This window comes from Notamacropus eugenii, chromosome 1 (genome assembly GCF_028372415.1).
Source record: "Notamacropus eugenii isolate mMacEug1 chromosome 1, mMacEug1.pri_v2, whole genome shotgun sequence".
NCBI lineage: Eukaryota > Metazoa > Chordata > Mammalia > Diprotodontia > Macropodidae > Notamacropus > Notamacropus eugenii.
The window spans coordinates 299,197,553-299,223,497 of NC_092872.1; the positions used below are offsets into that span (position 1 = coordinate 299,197,553).

The following is a 25,945-nucleotide window of genomic DNA, read 5'->3' on the forward strand; positions in this document are numbered from 1 at the left end:
TGCTTATTAGACATGTCAAACTAGATGTCCCATAATTCAACATGTTCAAAACAGAACTCATTATCTATCGCTCCAAATCTTTTCCCTTTCTGAACTTCCCTATTACTGATGAGGGTACCACCATCCTTCCAGTCATTCAGGCCTACAACTAGGCATCATGTTTGAATCATCCTCTCTCACTTTCCATATCCAACATTTCTCGTATAGGCCCTCATTTCCTTATATATGGATTATTGCAATAGCCTGCTAGTTGGCCTTCTTGCCTCAAATTTCCTTCTTTCCAGTCTATTTTTCACTGTTATCAAATTAATTTTCCTAGTTCTGACAGTATCACCTTTCCCCCATCCCTATTCAGTACATTCTAGTGGTTCCTTATCATCTCCAGAATCAAATATATAATACCTGTTTGGCATTCAAAGACCTTCAAAACCTGGCCCCCTCCTACCTCTCCAGTCTTCTTACACCTTGTACTCCCCCATATACTCTGTAATCCAGTGACCCTGACCTTCTTGCTGTACCTTTCACAACACCCTCCTTTTCCAGAGTCCAGGCATTTCCACCAACTGTTTCCTATGGTTGAAATACCTTCCTTCTGATCTCTGCCTCCCTCTGGTCCGGGTAAAATCCCACCATCTATGAAAAACTTTTCTTTATCTTCCTTAATGCTAATGCATGCCCCCCTACGGATTATCTCCAATTGATCCTGTACATATTTGTACAGAGTTGTTTTCATGTTGTCTCCTCCATTTGACTGTAAGCTCCTTGAGAACATGGATTGGTTTTGGTTTGCGGTTTTTTTTTGCCTTTTTTTGTTTTCTAGCACTTAGCAAAATGCTGGCACCAAGCAGAAGCTTAATAAATGCTCACTGATGGACTCACTGAAAAGGGTCCAGACAGGTTTCATGTTCAGATTTGGGAATTTGAGAATACATTCTGATGACAACTATTATTAAACATATCATCAACTAACTCAAGTAAAGGGGTAAAAAATCAGCAAGTCAGAGAAGGACTAATGTTAAGACTAACTTATAATGTCACAAAGGAATCTGGAAAAGTAGATGCACATGTAACCAGATGATAATGCTAACATTTACCTATGTAACTTCTGCTGTCAGGCAATTTCACATGTTCATTGATTGATGTATTAATTACTCCATGTTTTGAGTACTCTTCTGTTCTATTATTTGGTTCACAATATTTATTTGCTTCTATAGTATGTATCATCTGTAGATATTTTGAGTGTTAGTTTTGCATAGCTTTGATGTTCATTTGAACATATGTTACTCATTTTGCATATATACCTGTTTTGTAGGCCTTTGAGTACGCCTGTTTTGCTATTATGCCCATGTGCTTCTATTCTGTGGATATACATTATGGTTGTGACATGCAATGTCCTGAGCAACCTGTTCAGAAATGCTTTTCAATGTCCAGTGCATGTACTGTTGATATATATTTGCTGTAAATAGTACTGTGAGATGATAATGTGGGATGCTGGGTTAATCACTCTTAGTTTCTTAAGTGTTAATTTTATTTTGATGTGTAAGTCCCGATGTGAAGGGATCTGGCTGATTTTGCAAAGGACTGCAAAATTTCTGAACCTAAGGAGAAATATAGCAGTCCACTGGAGACCATGGTTCAGTTTATCTACTGAGCCTCAAAGGCACTTGGCCACTCCTATTCTTAAGAGGGTAAAGAGAAAGAGAATCTTTTTGGGAGGTGATGACATCAGAAAGTGTGAAAAAGGATGACCTCCTCTACTTTTGCACCTGCCATCATGACCATAAGTCCAGATGGGGAGAATGTGACATTTTAAGACACACTTTATTGAAGACTTACAGCCAAGTTATAAGGAAGTCAAGTGGAGCTGATGCTGAGTAACTGTCTCCATCCCTGATGCAGAGGGCAAAGAGTGAAGACACAGAACTTTTCTTTCCCATCTTTGTTTCCTGTAAGAGTTTGTTTGATTTTTATTTTACCTTCTATTTCAAAGAAACTTGTTTCTCTAAACTAATGGGTTTGCTTAATGTTATGAGAGGTTTGTATGTGTCCTTGGAGGTAAATGCTGCTAAATTGTGAGGTACCCAAAAGTAGAGATAGACAAAATGGGAAGGTATCCTGGAAAAATATAGGGGATTCAAGCTAAACCAAAGGGAGATTTTATTGATTAAATTTTTCTAGTTTCCTAAAGTAAAGAAAAACTAATTGAATCTGCACCAAAAGTAACCTTTGCATGAATAAGCCTGAATCTAAAGCAAACCAAGCAGGGAAAGGAAGAGACAGTATCCCTTCTCACTGAAGGATAGGCATTTTTAATCAACAGATTTAAGGAAATCCCTCCCCCACAGGTAATAAAAGGACTAGAAAGTCAAGTTTGAAGAGCGAAATTGGGAATGTGGGGCTAGGCCACAAGGGGGGGGGGGGGCAGAAATATTGCAATGTGATCTCCTCAGCCAACCCATCTGACCTGTTAGGCAGAGGGGAACTCTGTCTAACAATTGCCAGACTAGTAAATTGCCTCAAATTGCTTAAAAGTTAAAATACTTATTCTCATTTTTGATTATATTCTCCCTTGGGTAGTGACTATGTCATATCTAAACTTTAAATGTCCCTCCACACTTGGCATATAACCCTTGCACTATTTTTTTTTTTTTTAGTAGATCTATGATTTCCTAAGTCTAGAGAGCTCTGGGTAAAAACTCTCTTACTTTTGCAGATTGGCAGCTGTTCTACAATTTATATTCTTAAGAGAGGTGCATGGGGCACTAAAAGGTTAAGTGACATTCTAGTTTGCACAACTTGTAGGTCTTACAGGTAGGACTCAAATTAGATCTGCATACCTGAAACCATTTCTATCCACCATACCACATTGACTCAATGAATGAAGAAAATTCCTATAAAAGGTAAATTTTTTTTTTTTGTTAAAAGTTGAGTTCTAGTTCCAGTTATAAATAGGTGATTTGGAAACTCTTTAACATTATAGTTCATCAAGTTGATTCTATGTTTTATATTACTTTCATATTTTAAGCTTGGGTGAAAAAAACAAAATCCCTAATCATTAAATTTCTAGCATAGCTCAACTTGCAAAAATAATGGCACTCATTCCTTTACTAACTTTTCATAGTGCACAAGTAAATTCAAAATTGACAAATGGTTTTTCCTTACATCTACTTTGAAACATGATAAAGTATTTTACATCCTGAATTTTCCAGTGGATGGCATTGGGCCTGGGATCCGGAAGACCCAATTCAAATTCATTCTTATTAGCTGCATGACCCCGTGCAAGACACTTAACTAGTCTGCTTCAGCTTCCTCATCTGTAAAATGGAGATAACAGTTATCACCTACTTCTCAGGGTTACTGCGAAGATCAAATGAGGTAATAGTAAAACACTTAGCACAGAGCCTGGTACACAGCAAGCTCTATATAAACATTATTTATTTTTAGTATTAGCAACACATTTGATCACTGTTATTAGTAAGATACAAGCTCCTTGAGGAAGAGACTGGTTTTGCCTTTATATCCCCAACTCACAGTACAGAGGGGTGTGTGTGCGTGTTTTTACACATAGGAGGCTCTTTACAAGTGTTTCTTAAAATGCACTGGATTATACATTGATCATTTGACCTTCACTTTCCATCTCCAAGCCTCAGTTCCTTCATCTGTAAAACGAGCTTGCCTGGCAATACTGGATGGTGTCTCCTGAGCGCCCTTTGACAATTTCGGGGTGGGGGAGGGGAACAAGGAGGGGGGAGTCTTCTGGGTGTAATACCACCCCACACCAGAGGGGGCGGTGCGATCCTCCGCCTGTCTCCAGGCTCGCCAGGCCGCCTCTTCCTCTCAAGAACTTACCAAACCAGGGCACCGGAGAGGGGGGAGAGGGTAGAGAAAGAGGGCGTGGAGGTGGCAGGCTCTCATTCCTGTCAGAATAATTGTTAATGCGGACTTCTCTCCCGCCAGGCTCTCCGGCTGGCCGCCCTTTACAGAGAAAGCGGAGGCGGCGTGTGTCCGCGCTATAGTGGCTGTTGTCCTCTCTCTCCCCTCCCCGGAGAGAGGGAAAAAGATGTGGTCCTCTTAAGGGGAGGCCTCGACCTGGTAGCAGCCTCATCCGCCGCCGCTCCGCCCGGTGGCCAGGTGTGGGGAGCGCTATTGGGGACCCGGTCGCTGCGCTGCACCCCGCCCCGCCCCCCGGCCGCCGCTCGAACGTCTACTTCGCCCGCCGGCCCATGAGTCTCCATGGCGACGTCGGGCGGGGGGGCCTCTGCGCCGCCGTCGCCGTGTTCGCTGCTGTGGCAGTCGTGTTCGTCCTTACGCTGCCCCCCTCATTGCCGGGAGGAGACTCGGGTAAAGTAAAAACCGGTGTGTCCTTCCCTGACCACTCTTCAAGCCACCGCCCTTCCTTCTATTCCCCCTTTTTCCCCGAGGTGGGTCTTGGGGCCCTATCCTCTTCCGGGCGGCGCACGTGGAGTCCCAACTCAGGGGCTGTCAGTAGCGGGGCGGGGGGAGGGGGGGGGAGAGAAGTGTCATTCCCCCCGCCCCCTTGTGGCCAGCCTCTTTCTGGAGAGGGGATTAGAGCCACAATCCTCATTGGTTAGCTTTCTCCTCCATGTTGCTGTGGGCCCCGCCCCCTGGTGTCCAGCCTCTTTCTAGAGAGCGGAGGGGGCTTCAGTTCCGATGATTGGTTAATTCCCTCCTCCATGTTGCTGTGGGCCCCGCCCCCTGGTGCCTAGCCTCTTTCTGGAGAGTGGATGGAGCTCCATCTCTGTGGATTTGAGTGTTCCCGCTTCTCCACCTACCTCCCCACCCCCAGGCCCAGACCCCTAAAGACTGTAAGGGCTTTTATCCCGGTAGCCACCTTCCTCTCTGTAGCCCTTCCCCCAGCCCTGCTAGGCACACCGTAAGTGCTTAATGAATGCTTATTGACTGTAGCGTCTGCGGGTGTGTTGCCGTGTTCCTAGACGAAGGCCTCCGTTTGCCAATCCCCTTCAACATACCGTGGAATCTCCATCCAAACACTTGTCTTTTTCAGCCTCCACTTTCAAGAATCTCAGTTTAACATCTCGACATTAAAGAAGCCTTGGAATTACTTAAAAACAAACATTTCCCCTTTGCTACAAAGAGCTTACTTCTTTAGAATCTTAATAAATTATCTTATTGACCATCCAGGTCAGTTTCCCTGTTTTATAGATGGGGAAACTGAGGCCCCGAGAGAGGTAAATGACTTGGCAAAGGTCGTGCAGTTCAATAAATTGTAGAGTCAGGTTCCTGGGCTCACAGATCTAGCGCAGGAGGGGATCTTCCGAAGCCATCCACCAGCCCGTTGTGCTCGTTACAGATGAGGAAACTGAGGCTTTGGGAGGTCAAGCAACTGGGCTCAGGTTACACAAGCAGCAAGCATTGCAAGGAAAACTGGAAACTAGATACTTTGTTTCCAGGGTCATTGTTCTTTGGAACGCTGGACTAATAGCTAGTGTTGTCCTCCTATCCACAAGTTACAGTGCACCGTTAAAAAACACTTGAATGTATCTTTGCAGTCATGTGAAGTGAAGATTTGATGATTTGGTGTAACAGCTCTAATAAAAAGTCTAATGGGGCAGTTGACAGCAAGTCTATCTGCTTGATTGAATTTGTCCCTATGCAGCGTCTTCATTCATCAAACTTGTGCTAGGGTAATGCTGTCAGTGTGGGCAAGTTGAATAAACAGTACTGGTTTATTTTTTCATTTTAAGGTACAACATTATTACTTGTCTGTGAGTTTACTTCAAGCCATTTTATATGAAAAGCCAGAATAATGTAACATTCAAGGAATGATGAATACCATTGCAAAAGATAGTTTATTTAGAAATTATTTTTCTTGGCCTAATTTGCGTCTTCACAGTCCTTACCAAAATAATTTATAGTTTTCTAATCTCTTCTACCCCGCCTCCATGTGAGGTACCATCTCTTTTAGGTTAGGGCAGTGTAATTCTTCCCAAAGATAGTGTAAGTCTCTAGGAGACCTTATAAGCTTTCCATAGTTATGAAGCTGTAATTTAAGAGCATTGTTAAATCATTGATTATATTGTACCTAGATCTTGCTAATAGTATTTTAAGATAAGTATTTTGACCATATAAATATTTTGACCTTCAGATGGGTATCACTTTAAAACTTTTCTCATTTGAAGTTCTTACTTTCATTTATTTTTTTTTATTTGGTAATGATGAAAAAACCTATTTCTGTTATATGTCAATATAGTCTTTTATTTGATAACTTTTTCTCTTGTCTTTTGTCTTTGTAGAATGGAATATGGTACTTTTTTTAGTGGAATGTTTGTTTTCATCTGAAAGTAATGTTGTTTCAAATAAAATTGATATCATAAAACCAATATAAAATACTGGTTTTCCTCCTTGGGGTGTCCCAAATTGTCTTTTGTGTGCCAGCTGGAGAGAGCACATTATCATGTTTTTTTTCTCATCCTCCAGTTGTTAGTCAAAACTAACTTTTAAAAAGGTCCAGGACTGGAACAGCACAAGTATCTGAGGTCCTTTGACCAGATTGTTGTGGGAAAAAAAGAGCTTCAAGAGTCTAAAACTGTGGGGGACTAGTGAATTTTTATGGCTTTGTTAGTTCAGGGCAAGTGAACCTACTAAAATTTTGCATTAAAAGCATCTGCAGAGATTTTACTCCAACTTTCTGCCATCTGGGCCTGACTTCGTAGTTTGGAAGCAAGATTCTCTCAGGAAGAGCACATTATGCTGCTCACATACTTTGTTACTATTCTCTTTCCTTCGGGTTCAGCACTAAATATAAATATTGCTTCTTGTCAGGTGTGTAGCTTAATGCTTTGTAGCTGAAGCAATTTATGCTTTTTCTCCACTCTAAGTTGTAGCTTAAAGGTCTTTAATCTTGGCAGTGGAAATTTCACACAAACTAGATTCCTTGATAATTCGAAGCACTCAAGTAAAGTAAAAGACGATACTTTTTAGTAGGGAAGATAAAGAAGGGAGAAATTTTAAAAACTGTATTTTAAGTCACTTAGGAGCAACTATGCTGTCTTACCAATTCAGTTTTAAGTAATTGTGAGTTTTTATAGCATATACGATAATTTTAAAACATTGATCTGTAACATCCCTTACCCCATAATCCAGGGGATATAGGTACATATGTATGTCTATTATGACATATAAAATTACTCAATTCAACAATTACAGAAATAATAGAAGATTAACACTATCATTTTAAAAAATCACTGCCTCCTGGCATGGCATCTTGCTCATACAGTGTTCTTACTTAATGTTGAATCAAATGGTAACAATGCATTAAATAATCTTGACCTCGCCATGAAATAGAACATCTACATTTGTGCTAATTGTCTAATATTCCACTCATTTTGAATTGTGTCAACTTCGTCCGTTAAGAAAATTTTAGATTTCATTGTCTTTTCCTTAAAGTTGTTATTAACATTAAGAAAATATTTGTAGTACACAAATAGTATCTGAAGTTTTCTAAGTTGCTTTTAAGGATCTTGATGAGAAAAATTCAAAGACAAACAACTGACCCATGTAGGCTAACTCTGTCTTAAGCCACAGAATGCCTCAGAGGTTGTGGGTATTAAATGATTACTAATTGATTTTTGGATTTTGAATTGGATCTATGAATATCATTGGCATAGAGAACTCATAGTGAGTAATCTCTCTCTTCCAATGTGGATCAGTGCCTGCTCTGCAAATTATAGTCTTAAAAGAGTTGCCTTGGGCATTGAGAGGTTAAGTGACCTATCTGCCCAGGGTCATTCAGTCAATATGTGTTAGTTACAAGACATGAACCCAGATTTTCCCAACTGCAAGACTGGCTTTCAGCCTATTATGCTACCCTGCCTCAGTGTTACTAGCTTATTATGGTAGACAGAAATCTAGTTATAGTTTTACCATCATTTTCTAGCAATTTCTTAGCAGCAAGATCAACTTTATGTGCCTTTTCAGATCTTGAAATAACAATAAGATAAGCTTCCTTAGTCCTTTTAAAGCACAGAATATTGAAATCGATGTTAATTTCCCAATGGTTTTATCTTAAAAGAAATGATCAGATGTGCCGTTTAAAGTGAATAGATTCTAAAGAGTTGCATTGTCTCAATTTTTAAGGAACAATTACTTAGAAAGTAGGAGTATGCCAATGATAGTCAATATAAAATAAGCCATCTTCTATAATAAAGCCTTATTCCTTTATCTCATCATGGCATGAAGATGACTCTGGATTCTTGATGATGTCTGGCATAGGCTGACTTGGGATCAGAGAAGTTCATCACCAAGTTGGCTTTGAGGTGGCGAACTATTTGCCCACAACTATTCTGAAAGATCATGTATTTTAGAGGGTTTAATGATCTTTAGATGGAGGGAGCATTAAAATATATTTACAAAAACACAGATCCTTGAAATGTCAGAATAGTCTGAAAGTCAAAAGTTATCCAGTCCCTAAATATCTGAATTACTTAATTTCCTAACATTTCACTTAACTTTGAATTTGTTAACTTGGTTTGGTGAAGACAAGATAGCCAAACTGAAGATTACAACGAGCATTGAATGTGTTTTACAGATAATAAAAGTATTTAAACCACATCATATATGCTTTTGAGTATATAACTGCAGGCATATTTTACTTGGTACAGTCATATACATTTAAAGGACCAATGTAGGCAGCTCTGTACTAAGTTCTTGAAGATTAATGCAGTGTTTGATAATAGTTCTGATACTTCTCAGCAGTTCTTTAGATCACAACTTTTGTATGTTTTCAGATTTTTAAAAAATAAAATATAAATAACAAGTGTATTTAATAAAACTCACCTGTGCTTTCACCGACCAATTAAAAAGTACCAAAGATATTTTGTGCAACAAGATCAGAGGGAGAAAATATTCTTAGAAAATTTCATGCCGTTAAATCTCTACAGATTTACAGTTTTATCCAGTCAAATTAATGCAAAACCCCAATGCAAGCATTTGGATTTTGAAAACTTTGGAGGAGTGTCATTTTCTAATAGTAATTATTGGTTTTACATTATTTTTTCACAGGGGAGCTGATCACAGCCGCATATGAGCTTGGAGTAAGTATTAAGTTTTATTGTTTAATCAATGCTCTCATTAACAGTTTTAGGAATTAAGAAAGTTTAATTAAGCATGGAGCAAAGTAGATTAATTTATTTTCAAACCACATTTTTTTTACTAACTTATAAGTACAGTATGTGACAATTTACTTTAAATTTGCAATCCAATTATACTAAATTATAAAGCAAAGGCTTTACTGTATATATAGTAGCTGTCTTATTATCAACCCAAATTTTGTATAAGCTGTGGAGAATAAAATAAATCGGGTTAACAGTTTTAATAAGTTTTATTATTTAATAAACTTTATTATGGTGCATGATCCCTTTAGGCAAGACCTTAGGACTGTCAGCATGGTGGTAATCCAATATGAGTGTGGTCTTTCAACTTTCTAAGCAATAAAATATTTGGGAATCTCTTTTTTAAAATAGCCTTTTGAGTGACCTCAATTTACTATGAACCTAAAAGACAAACTATTTAAGAACTGATGTACGCTCTGCCTAGCCAATTAAAGAAAATACTTGTTTATATTGGCATGAAAAAATGGTTACAGGGATACTATTCAAAGACATGCTTATGGAATTCTAATATTGATAATTTAGTTGAGAAAAGGAGTTGTTTTTAAGTTAATATCAGTGTAAATTGTTTTGATTCAATGGAAACTTTGTGACTTGATATTTTGTCCATAGGTTGCTCATCCTCCTGGTTACCCTTTGTTCACACTGTTGGCCAAACTGGCAATTGGTCTATTCCCTTTTGGTTCCATTGCCTACCGAGTAAATCTTCTCTGTGGTTTATTTGGAGCAGCTGCAGCATCATTACTTTTTTTCACAGTTTTCAGGTAAAGTAATTGATAAGTCAAAAGAATTAATTTTGAGTAATTGGAAAGGTACTTAAAGGTAGCATTTTTTTCAAAATCCAAGTTACATAAGCTCAAAATGTTTTTTCCCAAAAGGTTTTTCCAACAAATGATTTCATTTTGATAATTTCATATTAGTGTCAACTTTCTAACAGCTGCCCTTTTGGGTTTGTTGCCTACAAAGAAGTGATAGTGTTATTCTGTCTCATTATCACATATCTCTTTTTAGGCAGAACTAATGATGTTTGTCATTTCTGAAAATGCAGATGGTCCTGTTGACAATATGAATTTCACCTTTTGGTAAATGGTAAACATAATTTCATTACTTACATTGTTGCTGGTAGGCAGCTGCTTTTCTATTACAAGAAAAGGCTTCCAGTTAGATTGTATTTTAGATATTATAATGTCTTATTTTTTTTCAAGAATAGAAAAATTATACTCAGTGTATGTTTAGGCCTTTTTTTTACTGTTTCAAAGTAAATCAGAACCTAATTAATTTTGCCCTTATGTTTGATAGGCTATGTTATTTATAAAATGAAGCAGTTGGTGATTGGGTTGTTATTTTTTTCTTCAATTATCTTTGATATTGATGGACTCAAAACTCATAATCATACTGTGATCTGAACTTAAGAGAATTATAGTGAAAACTAAACAAATTTTAAATTCTTTTTGAAAAAGAAAATAAAAAATTTCTTCTTTCTAAGAACACTGGTATATTTTAAGTTAAATAGCTTTTTTAAATGATATTTTTGTCTCTAAATAAAAACACATTCTTAAAATACAAAATGTACACCTATTTGAAACTGATTTTTTTATATCATCCTTTTTGCTAAAGTCAGAATTTAGTTCTGTGGTAAAGTTTTTTAGCAAGATTTTGTTGTCTCATTTTTTAAAAGAATAATCTAGCTAACTCTCAATCAGAATCTAGAGGACCATTTGTCAGGTATATGATTATAGAAATTCTTTTCATGTATGGCTTAGATTTGAAGACTGTAGAGGTCCCTGCAAATTCTTTGATTCTATGAACTTGCATCTTTTATTTTATTTTTTACATTACCCCATTCATATTCATATTTTTATACTTTATCGTATAGTAAATTGTTATCTGTGTTTTATGTAACACCCTTGCATTTTATCCTTACATATATGAAAAGTTATTTCTAAATCTTAAAGGTCAGATTAAAAAAATAATTCTGTTTGGATTGATTAGTGTTAAGAATCCTTTTCCACTCTTCCCCAAGTTGGTCAGAATAATCTTTATTATAGCTGTTCCTACTGGGACTGCTATAATTAAGAATCTGTCAGTCTTTTCATTGAGAGGGAAGCTGAGTTTTCAGGATTTTAAAAAACCTGACATACTCTCTCCTAGGTTAAAATTTGAAAATGCATATTTTTATATGTATACATTTTAAAATCGCATTCTATGAAGAAAGATATATTTAAAATTTCTTTATATTTTTGACAGTTAATTGATGTCTTAGGAAGCCATACAAATATTGATGTAAATATTGTCCAGTATTGCATATTATCTACTAACTTATGAATTACTAATGTCATTCAATATAAGTTCTATGACAATGGAACACCATATATAAAAGGCAGCACTTTAAAATGTCCAAGATAGACTTAGAATATAGTTTTCTTTTGAAACAACATTTTTTTAGAAAATGATCTGCATTATTGTACTTGACAGTAAAGGTCTTTACATATTATAGCATATTATCCATCGTGTATTTTTTTAAAGATCATAACCTCTAATTTGACATTGCTATGTACATACTTACACTTGTTAATTATCTTTTATTTTAAAACTGTGTTTTGAAGAGTTTTATTAGTGCTCTTCTGCAGTGTCTTAAAACATTTACTCATATGTTCTATATATTTTAATATGAAAATGCTTTATTATTTTGAATACAAATAATTGACAAAGTACACATCCTTTGGGAACAACACAGTTCAGTTGACAAATCTGTTTTGTCAAACAATAGACACCCTTCAGAAGGGAGCAGGCTATCTCTATGGTAATGGGACTAACAGTACCCTATTGATTGAGTGGAAGAAGACATTATACAATGTCAGTTGGGTTGTTACAATTTCATTTGTCGTGTGACCTGAACTTAACCTTTAAAACCTTTCTTCTGTGAACATAAACCCAACAGCAGGGCATAGTTTTTCTATAGCCATTACAGTGAAGGCTTTTTTTCAACCTGAGTATATAGTACATGTATTCCTTTAACAGACTTACCCTTCTGGTAAGCATTTGTTTGAGATACATTTCACTACTCTATTCATTTACATGTCAAATTGTCATTACATTTTCATGTCAAATTCACTTTTGTGTCCCTTAATTTACAAAAAAATTGTTTATGAGAACATTGCTGTACATGTAGGATTAATGCTAGCTAGTGTGCAGTAAATTAATTCTTTTAACAGGTTTATATTTTTCCCAGGTAATTGTTCACATGTCGTTCACTATATTTAACTCTTGGGGTGGATATAAAGACCTTTAGTTCCTTTTATAAACAAGGATTGTATTTTAAAAGCAAATTTCTATTTAAGTATATTGATGCAAAGAGCTCCAATTTTCAGTAAACAAGACTTTGAAAGAACAATTTACTCTGTCTTTGATTACTATGTAATTTTTTTGCTTTTTTTGCATCTCTTTGAAAACTCATGCAGTGTCATTAACGATATATTTTAGCCAGTTCTTAGAAACGATTGGCAACAACAACTTAATATTAGCTGTGCTCTTATGTTGCATGTGCATCAGGAAAATAGGATCAAATATTACTGTTTTAGAAAATATTCTCAAGAAGTAACAACATTGTAATGTTTAATTATGTACATTTCTTATAATTGCCAATGTGTTACTCATGTGTAGGAATACATTTGAGAATATTATAAGCATTCATAAGATCATAAGTCTAAAGTTAGAAGGGATCTCAGAGGTTGTTTAGTTCAGTACTGTCATTTAAAAAAAAGGAAACCAAGCGCAGTGAGATTAGGTCAAAGTCATGTGGATAATAAGTCTCAGAAACAGGATGATAGACTTCATTAGTATGAAGTAACATACTCATTCAAGGTAATGCTTGTTTCAGTGTAGTACTGCTTATCATGTGGCAATATCTAGTAAAATCTTTGATTTTATTGTGGCTTCAAGGTTAAAGTAACCATTGTGTTCAGAGATTGAAACCTGGTGGAATGATTCTTGAAGTATGTGCTTTGAAGTTCACAAAGCCTACTAATTTAAAGAAAAAAGTTCTTGTAATAATACAAGCTAATATGGACTTCATGAAAAGCTATTATTGGTTATTTGAATTTTAAAACTATTTTCCAAGAAGTTATGGATTAGAGAAATTAAATGAAAAGTTTGTGTAGCCATGAATAATGAAAGTTTTGCGAGTACCCACATACAACGATTGCCTTTCTTTTTTAGTGAAAATAGTGGGTACATTTACAGTCACTGTCAGTTAAATTTGCAAAATCATTAAGTTTCATATTCATTATTATAGTACTTTGATATGAGTGAGGTATGTGACTATCAATGTGTATGTAAAAAAGAATAATTCTGTATATTGTGCTGAAATTGCTTTTTGGTCCTGGAGTCTGTCAGATTTTTGTTAGGACTTTTTGCTTGCTTTTGTGTATTGTTAGTAAATACAAGGTAGAGGAATGAGAAATGTGTTGTCACTGGGCATCAGGATAGATAGAGACAACAACTCTTTTGAGAAATTAAAGCTGAGTTCTATTATTTAAAAGAAGTTATGTTAAAGAGGATTTATTCTACTATAAAATTGAAAATGAGGTTCACTTTTCAATAGGAAAATCCATACTTACTTTAAATAACGTCGGATATTTAACCATACCCACCATTATATTGTTAACGTATAGATGTGGTCTCAAGACAAAACATTTTATGAAAGAAAATGGTTTGAAATGTGAAGTTGAAAAGATGACAAATAGTAAATGGTATGAACTAGATGCATTCTAATTAGAACAAATGTATGAGCATTAAGCTTAGTGCAAGGTATGTTATACCTGTATACTATAACTGTACTAGAACTGATAATATTCTCAGCTTAAGATTGTTTACATCTGGCAAATTGTTTTGTGCCTGTGTTATTATTTATGGAAATCAGAGAAATTATTTTAAACATTTTAAAACATTTCATTGCTGTCAAATCATAATTTACTGAAACTTTTGTAAATTGATCCAAACTATTATCATTACAGCTTTGACCATGATTCCATTCAAAATTGAATAGAAAATGTAAATTCCATACCTTAAAGAATGTAGACTCTCCTGATTAAAGAATATTAGAATTTTCCATTTCAAATATTATTTTAGATTATTGCCATAGAGAATAACAGAGGTTTTCCTTATTTCAGAAGTAGCTGTGCATAAGTAATAAATAGTTACCAAGTTTTAGTAGTTGAAGAATGGAAAGTACTGAAGCATTAATTTCCTTTTAGAAGAATATCTGCTGTGATCCCTAGCTAATTGATCATATATTTTTCTCATACTTGTAATAACATTGCATTGAATCAAACTGTTTAAGTACGTTAAAAGCTTGGTTCATTTGCATTTTTTTATAAAGCAGACATATTAGGCTCAAGTAGCAGTGCTTCATTGTTGAAAGAAAAAGCAGGGCAAAAACTCTTTTTTTTTAAAGACTGTGGAGTCTATTCTGACAGCTAGTCAGAGTTAGAATTAGTTCAAGGAAATGTTAATAATGCACTGCCTAGCCTAATCCCTTTGATATCACCAGGTATCCTCCTGTTCATGGGTTAATTGCTTTAAAAGCGAAGGCAGTATTCTGAGCGGTGGGCCGCTTCACCTTTTCACAGCTGTTACCATTGAGTGACAACTAAATCCCATGTGTAAGATGAGGAAGAGCTCAATCTCCAATTGGGAGAAAATTTATGTAAACCGCAATCCCTTCAGAATGTTCGGAAGTCATAGACTTTCTTGATTTACTCTGCTTTTCCCAGAAAGCTCTATTGTTCACTTTCCTAAGTCCCATCAACCCTTTGTAGCAGAATATCACAGCAGCAGCAGATAGCTTGAAATATATAAATGCTATCATAGCTCTGATTAATAGCAGTGCTTATGAGTCAAGTCTGATAACAGTGCAGCTCTCCACTCAATTTCAGATACTGCTAATGGAATCTGTCTTCTTCAATTGTAATATGAGAAGGCCTAATTTGCTATGGAGCTTGGAGCTGTCACCAGTAGGGGATTGTGGGGTCAGATGGGAGCTGCCAGGTTTTTGCCCTGCAGCTTGTATCTCTCACTTTGAATAGAGCAGCCCCCTGCCTGCCAGTTAGCTGATAGGCCGCTATGGGGTTTATGCCACTATATACAATAGGAAAGGACTACATAGGCTGACTTTATAATTGTGAAGTGAGCTCATATTTCCACAGCTACTGTGCTGCATAATTTCTAATAAGTGGTTTTAACAAATGTCAGATTATGAAAAGTTTCCTCAATTACAAAAACTTATAAAACACTTAAATTGCTAAATCTGTTTCCTGCCGAGATTTTGCTACTGGAGCTAGTCATCACTTATTATGGTTGTAATATTAAAGGCATACATTTCCTTAAAATTATAAATAAAATAGTAAGTTGGAATTAATATAACTTTTTTGCTCTTTAATGATAGAGTGAAACCATTTTGATGAATTGAAATAAATATGCTGATTATAACTTGAGTAATAAAGGTATCAACATGAAGTATATGTAATTTAAAATCCATATTAATCCAAATGAAATTACTTAATATTGCTAATGAAAAACACTTCATCTTTCTTTTTATTTTATAATTTTTGATTATTGTTGATATTATCTTGGTGTATTAATTTCTTAAAAATACACATCTTGAAATTTTGGAACATATCCTTGGATTTTAACTTGCAAGTTACAAGACTTTAACTGTGTTTATATCCCTTATTCTATGCCTCTGGGAATAATGTGTTGGTGTATACTTTTATCCAATTTTAGTGGTTGTTGTTGAATGCAAAGTACACTCTAGACTGAAATACACTCTGGTCTAGACTGAAAAATATGACAGCATTTTTAGTTTTGGAATGTGTGCGTGTATATAAGTATGTACATGCACACTCATACACACACACAAATTTCCAAAATGTGGGCCTATCTTGAATTGAAGATTGTCAAAAAAAATCATTTATAATTTGGGAAATTGTTTTGGATTAGACTTTAATGAACTGGTTTTGGATCTTTTTGGTAATTGTTTCCTACTTAATCTCATGATTGGCATAAAATAAGTAATTGTAAAATTTAACTTTTTTCCCCTTAAATGGCATATTTCAGGAAGAATATAGTAGGAGAAAACAGTATTTTTGAGTTTTTGTTAAACTTGAATATGATCAATTTTAACTCCACAGTAGCTCTGGCATGTCTCCACTATTTCCACTCCCATGGCCACCAGCCTACTTCAGACTCTTATCACCTCTCACCTGGACTACTGCAGTAACTTCTCAGTTGGTTTCTCAAATTTCTGATCTGCGCTCTTTTGTACAATCACCAAACTAATATTCCTAATGCACAAATATACTTGGGTCACTCATACTCCAGGGCTCCCTATTTTTGTTATTGTTTTGTCATTTTTCAGTCATATCTGACTTTTCATGACCCCTTTTTGGTTTTTTTCTGCAAAGATACTGGAGTGGTTTTGCTATTTCCTTCCCCAATTCATTTTACAGATTAGGAAACTGAGGCAAACAGGAGTAAGTGATTTGCCCAGGGTCACCCATCTGAGGCCAGATTTGAACTCATGAAGATGAATCTTCCTGACTCAAGCCCAGGCCTCTATCCATTGAGCCACTTAGCTGCTATCCCTCTTATGGATAATATACAAACTCCTCAATTTGGCATTTAAAGCCTTTGCCATCTAGCTCCAACCTACTTTTCCAGACTCATTAAATGTTACTTCCCTTGACAAATTCTACAGCTCAATCAAATTGACCTTCTTTCTGACCTTCTAACAGTTTTTTATCTCCTGTCCCCTTACCTCATACAATTTGTGTGCTGTAACAAGAGTGAATTTCCTTCTCACCTTCGCATCTTTGAATCGTTTCCATCAAAGCTCAAATCAGCTGCCACCGTGACTAAACTTGCTTCCAGTGTGAAGGCTTTCCTGATTCCCCCGCTGCTAATGCCAACTGAAAACCAAGCAGCTGAAATCACATTGTATGTATTTTATATGTTCTTATTGGTTAACGTGTTGCCTGCGTGATAGGATGTAAACTCTTAGAGGGCAAGAACTTTTGTTTTTGTTTTTGAATTCCCAGTACGTAGTATAGAGACTGGCACATAAACAGCATGTGTTCATATTTAACCTTCAGTTAAACTGGACATTGTGTAATTAAATAATATGCTTATAGGATTCATTTCTCTGATTTTTTTTATTTTAACTTTTTATCTGATATTTAAAATAAAGAGTTTTGAGTGTGGGGAAAACCTCTCTTTTGTTTAAGTCTAGAGTTCCAAGCTGTTGACCAAAGTTTCTTTGGCAAATAGGTATAACTAAGATAGGATTTGATTTCAAGTGATAGTCGGAGTCATTAGGTACTTGCTAAATGAATGGATCAGTCTCTGATATAATCAGAAACTATTTGGTTTACTTATAGTTTTAGCAATGCTGCATTCATTGCCTATTTAAAACTTTTTTAGATCTCAGATTTAACTTTTAGACTCCACATTTGTATATACATATATATCTCAAAACTTTGAGAAACACTTATGTGTACAATCACATATATTTTATACATAGTTGTTTTTTATGTAATTGGCTTGTAATATTTTAAGGACAATAAACTTTAAGGCAGCTAGATTTTGAAATAATTTTTGCCTTATCTTATAAAAAGATAATGACTTGTCTGAACCAAGTATGAACATGACAAAAAAGATATTTTGGTACAGGATAATTCTGGGCTCCCAAAATTGGATGAGAAAAATTGCTTCCACAATTCACCTGTTAAGGAGATAGCTTGAAATTAGGTAGCAATTATATGTATAAACTGGAAGGGTCCTACATAGTATTGTTTTGTGAACAAGATCCAGAAATATGACTCATGATAGCGTTACCAATATATTGTTAATCATGTCCTAGTTTAGAACATGATGTAGAAAGTTTCTTTCACTGCATGTTCTCATGGTACCAGTACTAGTTTATGCCAGAGTTAACCCTCTTTCCTCTCTTCATCTCACATCTCTTGGACATCACCTTTCTTTTCTCTATACTTGCCAAGGCCAACCCTTAATTCCATTCCCTCTTGGCTACTCCAGCAGATTGGCTGCCTCTACCAATATCTGTCATCCATCATTTCTTCTCTCTCCTCCATCCCCTTTCTTTGTCTCTCACCCCTAGTCCCCAATGCCTTTAATCTCTTCTTATCTACTGATTCCTTCCCTGCTACCTGTAAACTTGCCTAAATCTTCCCAATTTTTAAGAGGTCTTACTGTACCTGCCAGCTGTTGTCTCTTTTTACTTTGTTGGCTAAACTGAATAAGCCATTTACAATTAATGCCTCCATATTTTCTTTCACTTTTCTAAACCCTCTGCAATTTGACTTCATCATTCAACTGAAACTGCTGTCTCCAAAGTCACTGCTGATTTCTCTTAATTGCCAGATTTAATGGCCTATTTTCAGTCTTCACCTTTTTGACCTCAACATTTGACACTGTTGAACATGTCCTCCTGATACATGCTTTCTTCTTTCTGCATTTTCATGACTGCTCTTTCTTGATTCTGTTCCCACTTGTCTGACTACTCAATCACTTTTGCTGGTTTTTCATGTCATGGTGGGTGTTCCCCAGGATTTTGTCCTGCATTCTCTTCACTTTTCTCTCTATTCTCTGTTTTGTGATCTCGTCAGCTTTCCTGGGGCACAATGATCATATCAAAACATATGATTCCAAGATCATTTTATTCTGCTGTATTCTCTCCTGAGCTCAAACCCTTATCACCAGTTGCCTATTGGATGTTTCCAACTGGTGTCCTATAGGTATCTCAAACTCACAGTGTTCAAAACAGAACTCATTATCTTTCCCCCTCCCCAACTTTTCTTCTTAACTTTACTATTACTTTTCAGGGCATCACTATCCTTCTAGTTACTTAGGTTCATAACATTGGTATCATCCTTGACTCCTTTATTCTCACTTACCCTACAAGTTCATTCAGTTGTCAAATCTTGTAATTATTTTGACCAAGTATAAACTCCTGTGTTTGGCATTTAAAGCTTCACAAGTTGGCTCCTCTCTTTCTAGTCTTTAACATATTACTCCCTTCTACACACTCTGTGACCCAAATCCCATCTCCATACCTTTGCACTGGCTGTCCCCTATGCCTCGAATGAATTCCTTATCTCTGCCTCTTAGATTCCCTAGTTTCTTTTAAGTTCAAGTGCTGCTTCTTCCAGGAGACCTTTCCAGATCCTTCTTGCTGTTAGTACCTTCCCCTCTAAGGCTTCCTTCTTTATATTCTGTATTTTTCTTGTATATACTGATTTATCTATGTTGTGTCCCTCATTAGAATGTAAGTTCTCTGAGAACAGTGACTATATTTGGTTTTTCTTCATATCCCTAGGACTTGGTGAAGTTGCTGTTCAGTTATTTAGTCATGTCCAGCATTTCATGACATCATATGGAGTTTTTTTTTAATTACTTTGTTTTTAGTGTTCTACAATCACTTCCGTATATCTTAAATTATTTTCCCCTTCCTTTCCCTTCCCCCCTCCTTACTCCCTCCCCTACATGGCATGCCATCTTATATAGGTTCTACACATACATTTCTATTAAATACATTTTCATCTTAGTCATGTTGAATAGAAGAATTAAAATGAATGGGAAAAACCATAAAACAAAACAAAACATAATACCAAAGTAAATGGTCCGCTTCTTTCTGCAATCTAATTCCATAGTTCTTTCTCTGCATGTGGAAGGTGTTTTGCCTCAGAAGTCCATTGGGAATTTTTTAGGTCCTTGCTTTGCTATGAAGAACTAAGTCTACCAGAAAATTCCTTACACACTGTGGTTATTTCTGTGTACAAAGTTCTGGTTCTGCTCCTTTCACTCAGCATCAGTTTCAGGCCTCTCTGAAGTCTTCCTGTTCTTCATTTCTCATAGCACAATAGTGTTCCATTACCTTCATATACCACAACTTTTTCAGCTATTCTCCAATTGATGGGCATCCCTTTGATTTCCAGTTTTTGGCCACCATCAAAGAGCTGCCATAAATAGTTTTTACATGTGGGACCCTTTGCCATTTTTATGATCTCTTTGGAATACAGTCCTAGAAGTGGTATTGCTGGGTCAAAGGGTATGCACATTTTTGTAGCCCTTGGGCATAGTTCCAAATTGCTCTCCAGAATGGCTGGATCAACTCACAGCTCTACGAACAATGAATTAGTATTCCAACTCTCCCACATCTTCTCCAACATTTATAATCTTTCTGTTTTGTCATATTAGCCAATCTGATAGATATGATGTGGTATCTCAGAGTTGTTTTGATTTGCATCTCTCTAATCAATAGTGATTTAGAGTATTTTTTCATATAACTATAGACATTATTTTCTTCCTCTGAAAACTGCTTGTTCATATCCTTTGACCATTTATTAATTGGGGAATGACCTGTACTCTTGTATATTTGACTCAGTTCTCTATATATTTTAGAAATGAGGCCTTTATCACAGCGACTAGTTACAAAAATTCTTTCCCAGTTTTCTGCTTCCCTCCTAATCTTGGTTGCATTGGGTTTGTTTGTGCAAAAACTTGTCAATTAATGTAATCAAAATTGTTCATTTTGCACTTAATGATGTTCTCTATCTTGTGTTTGGTCAAAAATTTCTCCTTTCTCCATAAATCTGACAAATATACTATTCCTTCCTCCCTTAATTTGTTTATAGTATCAATCTTTATATCTAGATCATGTATCCATTTGGACTTTATTCTTGTGTATGGTGTCAGGCATTTGTCTATGCCCAGTTTCTGCCACACTGTTATCCAGTTTCCCAGTAATTTTTGTCAGACAGTGAGTTCTTATCCCAGAAGCTGGGATCCTTGGATTTATTAAACAGTAGATTGCTATATTCATTGACTACTGTGTCTTGAGTACCTAACCTATTCCACTTGTCTACCTTTGTGTTTCTTAGCCAATACCAAGTGGTTTTGATGATTGCTGCTTTATTATACAATTTGAGATCTGGTAGGGCTCATATGGAGTTTTCTTGACAAAGATATTAGAGTCGTTTGCCATTTCCTTCTCCAGTGGATTAGGCAGACAGAGATTAAATAACCTGCCCAGGGTCACACAGCTAGTCTGAGACTGGATTTGAACTCATATCTTCCTGTCTCCAGGCCCAGAACTCTATCTACTGAGCCACAGTGAGTACTAGTAAATGCTTGCTAATTGGCTGATTAGAAAATGATGTACTGTTAACTACACAAATAGATTCCATTCACATCAGGTAGCAGTACTATTGGAAGGGAGTCACATCTTTTCTTTTCCCTGGCACAACAATGAATAGAAGTAGTTTAATGAATTTTATGGGGAATGTCAAATATGTATTTGTTTAGAAAGAAATATCAGATTTCTGTTATTTGCCTTCTGATTGACATCCTGACATGACTATAAATGAAAACATAATACCTTGTAGTAGAAAGAAAAAGTCACATTATCAGTAGGAAGCCTTTGTTACTGACATAAATTATAATGGCCTGATTTACCCAGTGTCAATACATGAACATTATTTATCAGTGAAAAAACAAACTTGTTACCATCAGTACCTTTTTTAGAAATTTCATTCAAGGCCTTAAGGATTAAGAATCAGCCTCTCAATCCTAAAAAAAAACCTAGCTCTTCCCAAGCTTTTCTTATCAAAGTGGGGATTTTCTGCTTTGTGGATAATCTTGGGAGAATTTTTAATACCACAAGGCTACCTTTATAATACTTAGCATACTCCTGAAAATCTCCTTCACTGTCCAATCAAGGTATGTTCAGGAATTGTAAATTTATGCAATTTTACATTAATTCAAGTAAATCATAATTGTAAGATAAATAATTTATAAATATCCAATAAAATTAATTTTCAAGCCTACTTAAAATAAAGATTTGATATACTAGGTATCACTACTTCTTTCCATTAGTGAGAAGTACAGAGGATTGACAGATTGTACTGTTCTGTTGCACAATACTTTTCTACATTTTTTTTGTCTCTGCAGTTGACATTTCAATATCTTTAATTAGTATAGCCCTCCCATTATTTAAAATAAAAACAGTAATTATAATGGAGGTTCATTATTAGAAAAATGACCACAAAAAACAACTAAAAATATGAAATTTAGATAAAAAAATTTGATCCTGTTATGTCAAGCAGGTAATTAAGATTAAAAATAGAAATCAACATATTGCCATAATATATCTAGGTCCATGCACTACTCTTTTTTTAATATATTCATTTTATTTATTTTTAATGTTCTACAATCACTACCATAAAACTTAGATTTTTTTCCCCCTCCCTCCCCTCCGCCCTCCCCAAGATGACATACAATTCTCTATAGGATCTACATATACATTCCTATTGAATACATTTTCACTATAGTCATGCTATGTAGAAGAACTAAAATAAACCATGCACTATTCTTAAGATATCATGGTACGTTATGTGTTGTTTTGCAATGTATTAGTTGTCTAGTTGCTAAAAGCCAGAAAATATTTCTTGTGAAAATAAAACTTCCTCTTTTCAACAGATGACCACGTTTTAGTTACTGTGATAGTTTTGCAACTGTTGTTTGGTGGTTGAGGTATTTATTACCTGTTTGAAATAAAAAAAAAAAATTATTCAGTGTTCAAATTCATCTTTAAGTAGCACGTTAGCATGATGTATGTAGTTAAAATAAAGTAAATAACCTCTTAATTACTTATACTTTTAAAACAATAATAACTGATTAATAAGAAAGAAATATGACAATTTTAAGCAGATTCAACTTGATTGCTGAATGAAATCAATACATAGTAACAATACATAAATCTTGATACCACTTTTAATTATGCAGTTTTCATCTGAAAAAAGAATCTGATTTTTTTATAGAAAAGATTGATGAGACTCTAGTTCTAGTTTTTTAATAAAACTGGTTAAACTCATCTTCAAAATGAGCTTTTATTTATTTAAAATAATTCTGGATGCAAACAAGGCAATTTCATTTAAAACTCTTGCTTAGATAATGTTACTAAGTATATTTCTTTATAAAGAAAGATTATTTATGGAGTAAGAATCAGGCCAAGTACATAATTTATTGAACAAAATTGAAAGTACTAAGATTTATAAACAGTGCTTCATTCTTGCAATGATTTTAGTGTTTTAGATAGTATTTTTATTTTATCTGTAGTCAGCTTTGTATGCTGAATTACTTGTTTGCCTTTTAATATAAAATTATAAAGTACTTTATCTTCTAACTTTTGAAACAAATATCTTGTAAGGTGAATTTATGTTACATCTAGAGCCATTCCTAAAGAGATCTATTTGGCCCTGGTTATAAAGAACCCTGCATTAAGTGGGGATCCTGACTAAACTGGTCTGCAGAATGCCAGAGTTTCCTATGACTGATTTGGAAAGGAGGAAACAAGTATTTAATAAGTGTTTACTCCGTGCTATGTACAGAGGACAAAAAAAAAAAAAAAGCAAGTTAGAAAAAAAGACCATTTCTTCCCTCAAGGATCTTACATTCAAATAAGGAAATACATCCACAAAAGGAAGCTGAAAAATGGTAGTGGCAGTGATGCTGTGTGGTGCTTCTCATAATTTTAAAGTCCAGAAAAGTAGGAAGAGGGCCAGGAGGGGAATAAAGAGAGACTGGGCCTGGTCTCCTTCACAAAATGGAGGCATCACAAGTACTTCTGAATGGAAGTATTCCATGGTGAGCAGGTGGCAGCTGCAGTGGAATAATCTCAGGTAAAGAGGCCTTAGCGTTAGATTGCAGTGAGGCTGATTTGGAAGTCCAGAAAAAGTCAGGAACCTGGTCAGGGGAACCTTAGAAGGGAGCTGTTATGTAGCTTAAAAGGAAATTTCCCCAATGTACCCTTTTAAAAAACACTTCTCCACAATCTTGCCCCATTCCATTTTTTATTATACCCTTCGTGATCCAGTCAAACTGGCCTTCTTACTCTTCCTCCTGCAGAGCGCTTCATCTTCTGTCTCAGCCTTTGCACTGGCTTTCTCTTATACCTAGAATGCATTTTTCTCTTTTCTCTTGGAATTTTGCATCTTTTTAATGTACCTATATATGTTCTTGTCCTCTCCTCTATTAGAATGTAAGCTCCTTGAGGATTGTTCACTTTTTTCTTTGTATCTCCCTGTGCTTCGCATTGGACCTGACATATTGTTGGCATATAATAAATGTTTGTTAATGGATTGTTTAGGTTAGCGTTTAATGTCTTCTCCTCTATCTTTCTACTTGTATTTACTGACTTTTCACCTGCATGAACTCTGTTACAGTCAGATTGGACTGTTCTCTGAATTTGACTCCTCACCTTGGCACCTTCCTCTGTACATTTGAATACAATGTCCCTTGTACCTAGATTGTACTGCTTCCTCATCTCTGCCACTTCAAGGCTTTGCATAGGTGCCACTTCTTTTGTGAAGCCTTTCCTTGTCCATTCCTTTTGTTGGTGCTCTCCTTATTCAGTTTTTTCTTTTAATATGTTTATTTGTGTATCCTTTACTCTCTATAGAATGTAATACCCTAGAAAGAAAGATTGCTTTCTTTTTTTTCATTTTATATTTCTAGCCTTGAACAACACCTTTCACACACAGGTGTGGAAGGTGCTAAATAAATATTGTTGAATAGAAAATAGAGTTCCCATTAAAAAGATGTTCATTTTCTTTTGTAGAGAAACATATTCATTATTTGAGTCTTTGGATAATGTTTGTTAGGGTGTGTGTGTATATATGTGTGTGTGTTCAATATCATTTAGATGTTTTAGAAAAGACATTATACTTTAACTTTTCTCTCATGTTTATAATGACTTTTTTTGTTAAAAACTTCATTGCTTTTCATTTTGGTATTTTAGGTGGTCTGTCTGTTAAGATATATTTTTGTAGTATTATAATTAATAGCTGCCAAATATCAAGTTATCATCTAGCTGTCTCTCACTTCCCCACTTGTGTTATCACTTCCAGACTTCAAACTGTATTATAACATAGTAATCAGCAAAACTCCTTGGTACTGGTTAAAAAATAGAGGAGTAGATTAGAAGAAAAAATTAGGTAAGCAAGATTCAGAAACAACTTAATTCAGCCCAGCGTTTGTTAAATCCAAGGGCATAAACTACTTGGAGAAGGACTCCTATTTGACAAGAACTGCTTGGAAAACTAAAGCAGGTTGGCCAAAATAAAAAAGGTCTGACCATTGTATGCCATGTACTACAATAAGTTCCAGCTGTATACTCAAAAATAAAAAGTCATATATATTTTTAAAATTGGGAGGAAAATAGATGATGACATCTTCCACTACTGTGACTAGGGTGGAAATTATTAACCAAACCAGGAGTAAAGGAAAACATAAATGATAGAACAGACTATTTTGGCAATGTGAAATTGGAGGGAAAAAAAGTAAAAACTTTTGCATGAACAAACTCAATGCAGCTATGATAAGAAGGTATCTTATATATGCATTGAATATCCCAGATAGCAGTTTGAAACCTAAGATGAATGGGTAATTAGCACAAATACCTTAGATAAAACGTCATTACCAAATACATCAGATTTAAAAGCAGAAATGACCTTAAAAACAATCTAATCCAACTCCCTCATTTTATAGGTGAGAAAACTTAAGCATAACCATGTCAAGTGACTCTCATGGTCTCACAGTTCGTAAGTTTCTGAGTTAAGATTTGAACTGAGATCTTCCTGCTTGTAAGCTCATCGCTTTTTCCACTTGTGCTGCCCCTTCAGCTAAGGGGTTGGTTAAGGGATATGAACAGATGTCAAATG

The 25,945-nt window shown here is 35.4% G+C and overlaps 1 protein-coding gene across 3 annotated transcripts in view; it reads left to right on the plus strand.

Moving 5' to 3' along the window:
• Positions 1–2,644: 2,644 nt before the first annotated feature.
• TMEM260 (transmembrane protein 260) overlaps positions 2,645–25,945 on the plus strand; it is a 101,528-nt gene continuing 78,227 nt past the window's right edge. For 2 of the 3 annotated variants that reach the window (XM_072629302.1, XM_072629304.1), the window contains exons 1-3: positions 2,645–4,356; positions 9,043–9,074; positions 9,762–9,913. In XM_072629302.1, the coding sequence (XP_072485403.1) occupies positions 4,224–4,356; positions 9,043–9,074; positions 9,762–9,913 (317 nt within the window). In that variant the 5' untranslated portion in view covers positions 2,645–4,223. The remainder of the gene's footprint in view (positions 4,357–9,042; positions 9,075–9,761; positions 9,914–25,945) is intronic. The other variant, XM_072629303.1, reaches the window with a different exon arrangement.